General features: G+C 51.1%; 1 protein-coding gene and 1 non-coding gene across 2 annotated transcripts in view; both read right to left on the bottom strand.

Moving 5' to 3' along the window:
- Nucleotides 1-10,679, bottom strand: part of DKC1 (dyskerin pseudouridine synthase 1) — a 12,139-nt gene extending 1,460 nt beyond the window's left edge. Inside the window, exons 1-14 of the mRNA XM_040467119.1 lie at nucleotides 10,556-10,679; nucleotides 9,693-9,760; nucleotides 9,139-9,225; nucleotides 7,696-7,787; nucleotides 7,196-7,380; nucleotides 6,295-6,359; nucleotides 5,805-5,931; nucleotides 5,024-5,154; nucleotides 4,477-4,620; nucleotides 3,182-3,302; nucleotides 2,249-2,367; nucleotides 1,475-1,578; nucleotides 892-1,000; nucleotides 4-77 (exon numbers count right to left, since the gene is read on the bottom strand). Of these exons, the coding sequence (XP_040323053.1) occupies nucleotides 4-77; nucleotides 892-1,000; nucleotides 1,475-1,578; nucleotides 2,249-2,367; nucleotides 3,182-3,302; nucleotides 4,477-4,620; nucleotides 5,024-5,154; nucleotides 5,805-5,931; nucleotides 6,295-6,359; nucleotides 7,196-7,380; nucleotides 7,696-7,787; nucleotides 9,139-9,225; nucleotides 9,693-9,760; nucleotides 10,556-10,571 (1,442 nt within the window). The 5' untranslated portion in view covers nucleotides 10,572-10,679. The remainder of the gene's footprint in view (nucleotides 1-3; nucleotides 78-891; nucleotides 1,001-1,474; nucleotides 1,579-2,248; nucleotides 2,368-3,181; nucleotides 3,303-4,476; nucleotides 4,621-5,023; nucleotides 5,155-5,804; nucleotides 5,932-6,294; nucleotides 6,360-7,195; nucleotides 7,381-7,695; nucleotides 7,788-9,138; nucleotides 9,226-9,692; nucleotides 9,761-10,555) is intronic.
- LOC121024843 (small nucleolar RNA SNORA36 family) lies at nucleotides 4,794-4,928 on the bottom strand. Its single transcript, XR_005787831.1, has one exon. It is a non-coding gene; the product is annotated as a small nucleolar RNA SNORA36 family (small nucleolar RNA).
- Nucleotides 10,680-10,936: the final 257 nt, after the last annotated feature.

Here is a 10,936-nt window from a genome sequence, read left to right as displayed (position 1 = left end):
TTCTTATCCTTCTTCTTCTTCTTTTCTTTCTTGACCAGCTGTGGTGACGTCTCGTCACTTTCACTCTCTCGCTTCCGCTAAGGTGGGGACAATCGTGTTAGGTCTTGGGCAAACACGGATGAGAGAGGTTCAGTAAGAAAAGAGCCTAAATCTTGGGGCGCCTGGGTGGCTCAGTCAGTTGAGCGTCCGACTTCGGCTCAGGTCACCATCTCACAGTTCGTGAGTTCGAGCCCCACGTCAGGCTTTGTGCTGACAGCTCAGAGCCTGGAGCCTGCTTTGGATTTTGTGTCTTCCTCTCTCTCTGCTCCTCCCCTGCTCACACTTTGTCTCTCTCTCAAAAATAAACAAACATTAAGAAAAGAGCCTAAATCCAACAAACAGAGGCCCCATTTACCGAGGACTCCAACACGGTCTCCTCCCTAGAGAGCAGGACCCGTGGGCGCAGCTGAGCCTGAACCGGTGGGCCGCGTGCCCTCAGAGAAGGAGGGTGAGCCAGGGGCGTGAGGCGGACGGCCCCCAGTGGGGCCAAAAGTCCTTCCCGGAACCCTCAGACTGGAGAGCTGCGGCACTGCCGCGTATTTTTGATGCCGAGCTGCTGTCGTCTAGAGCGGACTCTGCTCCCACATGAGCTGTGCCCGCGCTTGACCCCATGTGGGGGCCAGAGGGACAGGTACGTGCGCTCTGCTCCAGTGTCGCTGCCCGACCTCCGGGCCTGTGGAGCCCGAGGTGTGGCGCACGACCTGCATCGTGTGCTGCGTGCACCCCCAGGGGCGGGAAGCCTGCCGCGCTGAGCTGCAACGTACGGGGGGGGGGGGACCGCAGTCCTCGACACGGGCCGAACAGAACCCTCTCCCAAAGGACACTGCAAACTGATCCCAGCACGTCACTCACCTTGGGAGCTTTCACCGCTTCATCAACTACTTTTGGGGCTTTTACCACTTCAACAACTTCCTGCGGGGCTTTTGCTGCCTTGGCCGCCACCTCTCTCTTGGCAGAGTCACTGAAAAAGAGGGAGCGATGGGTCAAACGCACTGAACGGCTTTCAGGCAGTGCAAGTCGCCATCCAAATACTGACAGTGGCCAGAAATCCCCACTCACTGCTGCAGAATGACTCCCTCTAGAGCCCCACGAACCAGACTACAAAGGGGTTGGTTAACTGTCTGCCACGGAGGCCCCGGCCCCTAACCGGCCTGGGCAGTCAAGGGTAGTACCTCCGGCCCCCAGGCCTCCTGAGCCACCACCCCGCGTTTAGCAAGTTTCCCCCAAACTGAATATGCCCCCCCCCCCCCGTACCCAGGCACTCCAGGAGCTCCTGTCCTCCCTCCCCATGCTCACCTGCAGTCGAGGCACCCGTCTGGGCCGCCCCCTCACCGCACCTGCCCCCCCGGGCTCCACGGCCTCCCACCCTCACCACCTATGCCCTCCTCACCTGCACTCTCTGCCCAGCTGGGGCTCGGAGACGTCCCACCCTCACCTGTAGTCCACGTACTCCTGCGTCCAGGCGACAGGTGTGCTGTCCGTGGGCTTGCCATGCTTATCCAGGAGGCCCTGCTTGATCATCAACTTCTTCTGACTTGCCTGGCAGACCGTCAGAGTTTCAACATCAGAACGGTGTCAACTCGTGGAGCAGGTACTGTGACCGCTCACATCAGGCTCCTCCCTCGCAGTCTCACTTGGGCTCCACACTCCTCCGCACAACACTCAGAACCCATGTTCTCCAACAGGAGCAAACGTGGGACTTGGCGCAAGTCACAAAGCCCACCGTATCACTGCCAGCCTCTGAAGCGTTGTTTTGTGGCACCTCCCCCCACCTCATTCCAACCCCCAGGCCTTTGCACCTGCTATCGCAGCTTCCCCACACTCTCCCCTCCCTGACACCTAACACTGCATCCTCTAAGCTGGCCCGGCTCCAGCAAATCTCTTACCCAGGACCCCCAACCAGGCCAAACCCCTCAGTTTGGACTCCCAAAGTGCCAGGCGCCCCTCTGCATCCCTTGATAAGCCTTCAACTTGGCGGAAATTCACCATTCATTGCGCAGTATGACTGACGTCCGTCTGCTTCCCCCTTTATACTAGGAAATCTCGAAGGTCTGAGATGGGCCCATTTCTACTCACCATCAACTCGCCAGAGCCCAGCACAAGGCAAGATTGTGGTAGTAGGGACACACTCGACAGCCATCCAGGTGAATATTCAACAACACAAAAATGAAAACATAACCCGGTGGGACACACACACAGTCCCACTTACCTTTGGACCTAAACCCCACTTCCGAGGGTAAGTATCTCTCTCCATGATCACTCTCTTGATCTTGGCTACTATACCATGGTCACAGGTAGAGATCACTGCTGTGGTCATTAATGCAATAGCTGGAGGTGTGGGAAAGAGATGAAAGAGGGATCTGGAGTGGAAAACGTGATTGGCGATGAGCCCTAATTCCACTGTTTTATAAATCCATCGGAAACTCAAAGCTCTACTGCCTTAATGGAGGCTTCCTTGGCTGAGGATGTTCATATGGAGACAATCTGCCGTTATGGGAAGAAAGCCTCTGAAAGCATGTTATGAGTTTAAAAAACATTCACACTAATCACGTAAAACTCAATGCTTCCTAGATCCTCAGGAGTCCAAACATCCGAGGTATTCACTGACCGCGCCTCACTGGTGCCCGGAGGAAAGCAGGTCATCAGACTCCCTTCTCAGTTGTAAGCGGGGCTCTGCGGGGAGCAGCCAAGAGGGGAAGGGAACACCTCGACAAGGCACCCTAAAGATACACTCCTCAGGCTCCAGGCTCAGGCCACACACAGGGAACGGCTTGCACACACCCTTCACGGAATGGAACACTCGAAGTTCTAAGCGACAACACCAACTAAACACTCACAAGTTAACTGCTACAGACAGACAACGAATGGACTATACTCTCCATATGAATTACCAAAGACATGCATTCTCTTCCTGGACGATTTCCTCCATCCTCACTGGAACCAAGCTGCTGAGATGTGGCTGCTAATACCAGCCAGCTGGACAAAATCTGGGCCCATCTACCACGATCCCCTGCTAGGACTACCTCTACAGGCCCCAGACAACACAGTGATTACGTGAACCTGAGGAGTTGGACTTGGGGTCCGCTCTTAGCAAGCCTGGCTGTGATGGTGCAGCAGGAACTAGTGCAAGTTCTCCTCTTACCCATGCAGATCGCTTCCCCTTTGGTGGTGATGACCACGATCTCCTGGTTGACTTCGATGCCGTCCTCGTATCGGAGAACTCCCGGAAGCATGATCTTTGCCCCATAGCAGATTGCATTCACCTGCAGGGATGGCATCGCACGTCAGAGCACCAGCTGCTCCGCTAGCCAGTGCCCTCCATCCGAACCCACCCCAGAAAAGAACGCGCGGGGTGGACCTGCGAGTGTACCCCCACCTACAAAATGGGGCCAATGGCACCGACAGCCACTGGCTGCGATCCAGTGTATGCAGCAACCACTCACCACAGGCTAGCCACCTTACCCCCACCGACTCAGACGTTAAAGGAGACTGAAATAGCTACTCATCCATCCGCAGGACGTCAAAGGTATCTTTATCTTCCACCGAAACCCAACCTTCATTTTCCTTACTCTTCTCTATTTTTTATCCTTGAGGAAAACCCTGACAGAAATGGGAAACCTTTGGGCTTTATTGGGAGATCTGGCCTATTAACAGGCCCCCAAAGTAACCAGCAAGCAAGAGTGCCAAGGCCTGTGACCTGACCCCATGCAGGTTAAAAAGGCCACCTCTCCTGGACATCAATGGCTTATGCCATCTTGCCTTCACTTACCTACATACCTTGCCGACCGCATTCTTCCTCCCGCTAAATTCACCCAGACGGCACCAATCTGATCCCAGCATAATGAGAATTTATCACATTTCTGTTCTAGTTCACGTGATTAACTTTTTCCAACTATGATAGCCTGGCTTAGTATACCTCTGTAATTTTTGTCTCCTACAAACCATAACATACAAAAAATTCATCAGACGGATTCCTGGGTGGCTCAGTTGGTTAAGCATCTGACTTTTGATTTCGGCTCAAGTCATGATCTCACGGTTTGTGAGTTTGAGCCCCATGTTGGGCTCTGTGCTGATAGCATGGAGCCTGCTTGGGATTCTCTTTCTGCCCCTCCCCTGCTTTCTCTCTTGCTTGCTCTCAAAAATCAATAAACATTTTTTAAATGCATCAAATACCCTTAACTTTGCTATCCTTTGTCCCTGACATAACTAATTATATCATTAAGAGAAGTGCTCTCAGGGTGCCTGGCCGGCTCAGTGGGTGGAGCGTGTGACTCTTGATCTTGGGGATGTGAGGTTCGAGCCCCACCTTGGGTGTAGGAATTACTTAAAGGAAAACAGTAACCTCATATCATGTTTCATCTCTTCCCACAGAGCACAGACCAGGCCTCCTGCCTGGGGTCGTTTTATCACACTGCGGACGCGCAGCCCAGGACTTACCGCGCTGTCTTTCATCACCAGCCGTTTGTGAGATGTCAAGAGCTTTTCTAAAGGGTAAACAACCCGCCGCAGGTAACTCTCATCCTTGTGGTTGTCATACAGCCACTGGGCATCAAGCACATCGTGCATCGTCACCATATGGTCCTGAAAAGCAGCCACGCGCAAAAATTGTTCAGTGTCACTGTATCTTAAATGGTCCAACAGACCCCAAACTTCCAAAATGTGAATGAATTTAGTCCAAACTCAGTCTTTAGTCTCTTCCCAATCATCTATCTTCCGCATATCTGTAAGCTGGTGACATACTTAAATCTAGGCAGTTTTGTAGGCTGTGGGATCAAAATGAATAGAGTAATGCTTTCTACCAATCATCTCCCACAGCCCAGGTTTCAATGTTCCAAAGTTTAATTAACAGAACAGGGAAGCCGCCCTGAACTGAACTCAACACTTTGGAAATTGCCTTTTCCAGGATGTGAAGCAGGTGGCATTGCAGCAGGGGCGGGAGGATGTTAAGGAGCAGCTCCAAAACTTCTAGCCCATAATGCTGTACCTTTTCACTCATGACTCCAGAACGCACTCGCCGAAGTTCCTGCATCTGACCGCCAACTCCCAACAACAAACCCAGGTGCACACACAGTGTCCGGATATACGTGCCGGCCTCACAACTCACCCAAAAGATTCCTAAGATGCACACACATAAAAGTAGCACATTTTCCAAAGTAAACACATTGCTAACTGAAAAACCCAGAGTTATTCTGTATCTGAGCCAACAAGACTAAAAACAATAGAAACAGGCCCTGACCACACCATATACTAAGGGCATCTATTCTTAATGAGAGAATCTAATTCTCAACAATGCATTCCTGGGGTGCCTGCGTGGCTCAGTTGGTTGAGTGTCCACTCTTGATTTCGGCTCAGGTCTCGATCCCAGGGTCGTGGGATCAAGCCCCTCGTCAGGCTCCATGCCAAACGTGGAGCCTAAGATTCTCTCTCCCTCTGTCCCTCTACCCCAGTGGCGCTCTCTTTAAAAAAAAAAGGCATTCCATGGGGCGCCTGGGTGGCGCAGTCAGTTAAGCGTCCGACTTCAGCTAGGTCCCGATCTTGCGGTCCGTGAGTTCGAGCCCTGCGTCGGGCTCTGGGCTGATGGCTCAGAGCCTGGAGCCTGTTTCCGATTCTGTGTCTCCCTCTCTCTCTGCCCCTCGCCCGTTCATGCTCTGTCTCTCTCTGTCCCGAAAATAAATAAACGTTGAAAAAAAAAAAAAAGGCATTCCTGTCCACACATGGTGTCCTGTCCACATATGGATGGCTTCCTCAAAGGCCTAAGGACCCACCTAATCTTCTTTCCGGATCATACTCGATCATCTTGCTCTCGTATATGGTCCGAACTCGGAGCTGCCTCTTTACTGCAGCAATAAGTGGGGGTCGCTGGAATAAGGCACCTGTCAGAGTTTCTAGGGCCTAAGAATAAGCACAAATCAAAATAAAGACTCTTGAATAAGAGCAAGGGTCTACTGTGGCAGGTTGAGGACACAACTGAAACACAAAGTATCTTTCAATCATTTAAGACCTATGATGCCCTTTCCATTTTTGCTTCTTTCTTCAAAGACACAGAAAGGACTCGGTGCCAATCAGAGCCCTTTCCTCAGAAGTGGCATGTCCAGAAGTGACCCTGCCATGTGCAGTTACCTGTCCAGGCCAGCTTGGGCAGCCCACTGGTAAGGGCACAAGACAGGACGGTCAGGAAAACCGACCTGTCTCCAGATGTCTACGGGCTTGGATACCCAAGTCGCCAAAATGTGCCCTCCCTATAATCAGACTTACCCTAGAAAGTTGAGTACCCCCTTCAATAGCATTGTGTAGCCGGACAATTCCCACATACTCTTTGCCTGAAAAATGACAAAAGAGTAGTCAGGTGTGGCCACTGAGTTTTCTGTAGTTTTAAAAATATGCTCATATTCACATTTTGTATAACAGGAAAAGCAGGCCATTTGACTCTGTAAAATTTGCATCAAGACAAATTTCATGGTTTGGACTTGGGAAAGGACTGAACATGCTCTCTCTCATTGGGAATTCAACTTTCAGTACGCTGACAGGGACCGCTGGAGCATCCAGCGTACAGCCTGCTTAGCAAAAAACCTTTTTCGGGCACCTGGGCAGCCGAGTCGGTTAAGTGTCCGACTCTTGATTTTGGCTTAGGTTATGATCTCACAGTTCATGAGATCAAGCCCCGTGTCAGGCTCTGTGCTGAAAGTGCAGAGCTTGCTTGGGATTCTCTTTCTCTACCCCTCCCCGGCTCACACAGGCTTGCTCTCTCTCCCTCTCAAAATAAATAAGCATTTAAAAAAAAAAAAGAAGAGGGGCGCCTGGGTGGCGCAGTCGGTTAAGCGTCCGACTTCAGCCAGGTCACGATCTCACGGTCCGTGAGTTCGAGCCCCGCGTCGGGCTCTGGGCTGATGGCTCGGAGCCTGGAGCCTGTTTCCGATTCTGTGTCTCCCTCTCTCTCTGCCCCTCGCCCATTCATGCTCTGTCTCTCTCTGTCCCAAAAATAAATAAACGTTGGGAAAAAAAAAAATTAAAAAAAAAAAAAAGAAAAAACCTTGGAAGGTCAAGTATGAGAGATTCTCCTGATGAAAATTTCCAAGGGCCAAAAATAGAAGGAAAGGAAATGTAGAAAGCCTTCCAGTATCAAAGTGGCTGCCTCTTTATTCCCTCTTGCACATACCTGCACTCTGTTGGGATTTCACCAAGCGAGTGGCTCGTTCTATGCACACGATTAAACAGCCAGTCACCTTGGGATCCAGAGTACCACTGTGTCCTGTCTTCTCCACCCGAAGTATTCGTCGGATCCACGCTACCACCTCATGGGAAGAGGGGTTGGAGGGCTTATCAAGATTAATGAAACCTGTCCTAGAATGGAAAAGAAATCGCTGCACCATCATCGCTGGCCCTTTAATAAAAACTAAATCTGAAGAGGAAAAAAGTTCACGATCAGTACGGGTTATGTGTTTAAGGCAATTCTAAGCCATTCTAAAATGCCACTATCTCCTTGAATAACTGATGTGAAAAGGTCTTTTTAAAAATAAACTCTATGTGCCATGTGGGGTTCGAACACATGACCTGAAGACCAAGAGTTGGATGCTCTATCAACTAAGCCAGCCAGGCGCCCCTGAAAAGGTCCTTTTGAAAAGAAGTCTGAACAGTGCTTGCTCCCAACACACTTACCTGATATAGTCCCCAATCTCTCTCTTCAGAGGATTTGATCCACAAGGAAGAGGTGTATAGTGTGTTGTCCTTACATTTAGCTTATCGAAATTCTGGAAAGCAAGGATACAACACAAAATAAACTTAATAAACCATTAACGTGTGTACAAGAGTCAGCACCACTATCAACCATGATATGGTTAACCTGCAAGTTCAGAAACCTGGATTCTACCCCTCGGTTTTCATTATGTGTGACACAGCGTTAAGCCCCCTTACACACTGGAGAAATTACCCACAGCAGGAGGATTTAGACAAAGTTAATCACTCCTCTAGAAATACTTTTTGTTACCGGGACTGGCAACCACGTTTCTCAAACACAACCAGCTCATTCCTGCTCCAGATGTTCCCATCTCTGTTCTCAGGTCTGCTCCTTTTTACTCTCCTCCTTTCCAGGGCTCAACTGCAGGTCTCAAAGAGCTCCCCTCAACTGAAGCTCACCTTTCACATTACCCAGTTTAGTTCCATCGTAGTGCTTCTACAAATAGCAATTATTTTTTTTAACCATCTACCTCCCACCCCTAGATTTTAAGTTTCATGACAGTAGGGACTCTGGCCTATCCAGTTCACTAGCATATCCCCAGAACCTATAACAGAAAAGCAGATATAAATGGTAGACCCATCTGGCCGAGCAGAAACTGAACAGTGTTGAATTATACGAGCAAATCTCATTCTTTCACCTAATATATATTGATTTATTAAAACACTTTGCCAAGAGGCATCTGAGTAACTTTCCCTACCCTAGCTTTTTCTCCTAATCTCATACATGGTGCCCACTAAGTTGTTTGTGAAACTTGTAATTCAACTCATCACTGAGCCAGCCTATTTCAAACCCAACACAATGGTCAGCAATTTTCTAGAGAACGTGTTACGTGCCAGGCACTACAGCAAAACACATTTCATGGATTACCTCCTGCAGCCCTCAGCTTGCCTTCCCAATAAAAGATGCCATGAGCAAACCACCTCAGAGGTTAAATGACTGGCTCAAAGTCACACACTGACTTTGTGTGGTCACAAAGTCTGAATGAAATTGGTCTGGTTTCAAAGCTCATGTTCTCAATCACTAAAGCACTCCTGCTCCAAGCGAGGCTCACAAACTAGTATGAGTCTGTAAAGTGGAGTTAAATACAGAAACCAAGAACTAATTATTTGTAAACTTCGATGGTGGTTTTACATTGTGACATTTTAACTGTATCATGTAAAGCGTTGGGTGCACTGGAAATGAAAACCAAAACAAAACAAAACCTGGCCTTCATGTCAGACACACTGAAAAACATTGCTTTAGACTGTGTCATCTACCATTGCCAACGTCAAGGATGCTAGCGCTAATCACTCTTAACGAATCTTTTAACACTTCAATAAGGTAAAAGCCAGGCATTGATCCGATGCATAATCTTAACCACATACCTTGAGCAACAGGGGCCATTGAGATGTGTCCAACTGAGCTGCCTTGGATTCAGGTTTGATAAGAAATTCCTCAGCGTGTTGTATCTCCTTACATGGGACAGAAACACACCCTATTAGACTTCCCAAGTGATTTGGAAAAGTTCCACTGCTATCACATAAGTTTAAGCCTTTTAAATAGAAAACAAGGTAGTTTCTCTTGCTCTTCACTGGGACCTCCAAAGAAAAACCAGGATCTCGGAAATGAACCACGATCTCAGAAAAGTAAGTGAAGTGCCACCAAGATGGGGTCAGGTCCTTATGAGAGAAAGAGGAATAGTGGGTCTGTGGGTGGAATAAAAAAAAGCATTTCAGGGAGAGCAGCTGGTGTACCAACACCAGTCAGCAAACTCTACTTGACAGGAGACTCAGGTGACTGGGGTTGTGTATTTCCTAAGACAACCACTCAATTCCAACCCATTCCTTAGAAACTTGCCAAAAACAGTTGTTTTATGTAACCTGTTACCTACGTAACATTTCCTTTTTGTCAAAGCAAAGCAAAACATATTTCTACTCACTGCTACATCTTCTTCTGCTAACGACTTCCGCTCCTTTTTCTTCTTATGTTTCTTCGGCACAGTATACACTAAAACAAACACACACACACACACACACACACACACACGAGATTTGGGAGTTTTTCCCCAAAATAAGGACAACGAAGCTTCAAATAGTGAAATCAGAGCAAGTAAAAATCGGATGTTTGATCTAGAATTGCTGGGTAAAGCCTAGTGTGTAAAAGACAAATGCGTGGGCTGCACGGCCCGGTAACCGACCGCAGGCAGTCGCACATGCCGGCTTCCATTCCGGCTCACCACGTGGCCGTGGAGGGGCTTAGATCTGCCGCAGGAGCGCTCGGGCCAAGGGCCTCCAAGTTCCCTGAGTGACCATGCAACCGCCCCCTCCCCGGCCCCCAGCCTGTACAACTTTCTCTGCACTTGGAGCTGCGCGTACGTCCGAGCCCCTCGGCCCCTCTCCTTGCGGGGCCTCTTCCCAGCGCCCTTCCGCGTGGCGCCGACCGACCCGGGTGTGTGGGCTGCCGGCGGCGCAGGTACGGCCAGGTCTCCCGTCCCCGCGGGGTCGCCGGAGAGGCCGACGCCTGTCGGCGACGACCCGGGCCCTCAGGCGGCTGTGCCATCGAAGGGAGGCCCGAGCCTCGCAGAGCCACGTCACTGCCAGCACCTCTCCATCTCCTGCCGTCACCCTTAGAGCCAAGGCCAAGAGGAAGGCCAACAGGAGGCCCGGCCCGGCGGCGACGGGGCCGGACCCGCGGCAAACCGGCGGGGATCTCGGCCCCCGACGCCGCCACCCTCCCACCCCGGCTCTCCGCACGGCGGGGCCAGTACTCGGCCCGGCCACCCACGAGGAAACGACCCTTTACCTTCCGTGTCCGCCATGTTGCCCCGCACAGCGTGCGAGCAGCGTGGGACACCGCCGAGGAAGCAAGCACAGACTCCCGCCGTCCTCAGGCCGCGCCACTAAGCCCCGCCCACCTCTGTGACGCCCAGTGCGCGCCGCGCCGCGGAGCGGTGGGGGCGGGGCCGGGCTCTGGGAGCACAGCCCGGGGCGCGCGCGGGCCGCCTGCACAATTTCATTGGTTGGGTTGCCCTCCCGCCCCCGCTGCGGTAGCGCGCCCGCGCGTGCGCCTTGAGCCTCGCCCGGCCCTGGGCTGCCCCGGTTGGAGGCGCATGCGCAGTCCGCCCCGGTGGTCCGTAACTTGTGGGCGCGGTCCCGGGCCCGGGTCGCCGACTTTCGTTGGGTT

Source organism: Herpailurus yagouaroundi, unplaced genomic scaffold (genome assembly GCF_014898765.1).
Source record: "Herpailurus yagouaroundi ecotype Mexico unplaced genomic scaffold, PumYag 67209, whole genome shotgun sequence".
NCBI classification, from domain to species: Eukaryota; Metazoa; Chordata; class Mammalia; order Carnivora; family Felidae; genus Herpailurus; species Herpailurus yagouaroundi.
Note: the sequence above shows the minus strand (reverse complement) of the source record. Positions and strands in the feature narration are given on the sequence as shown.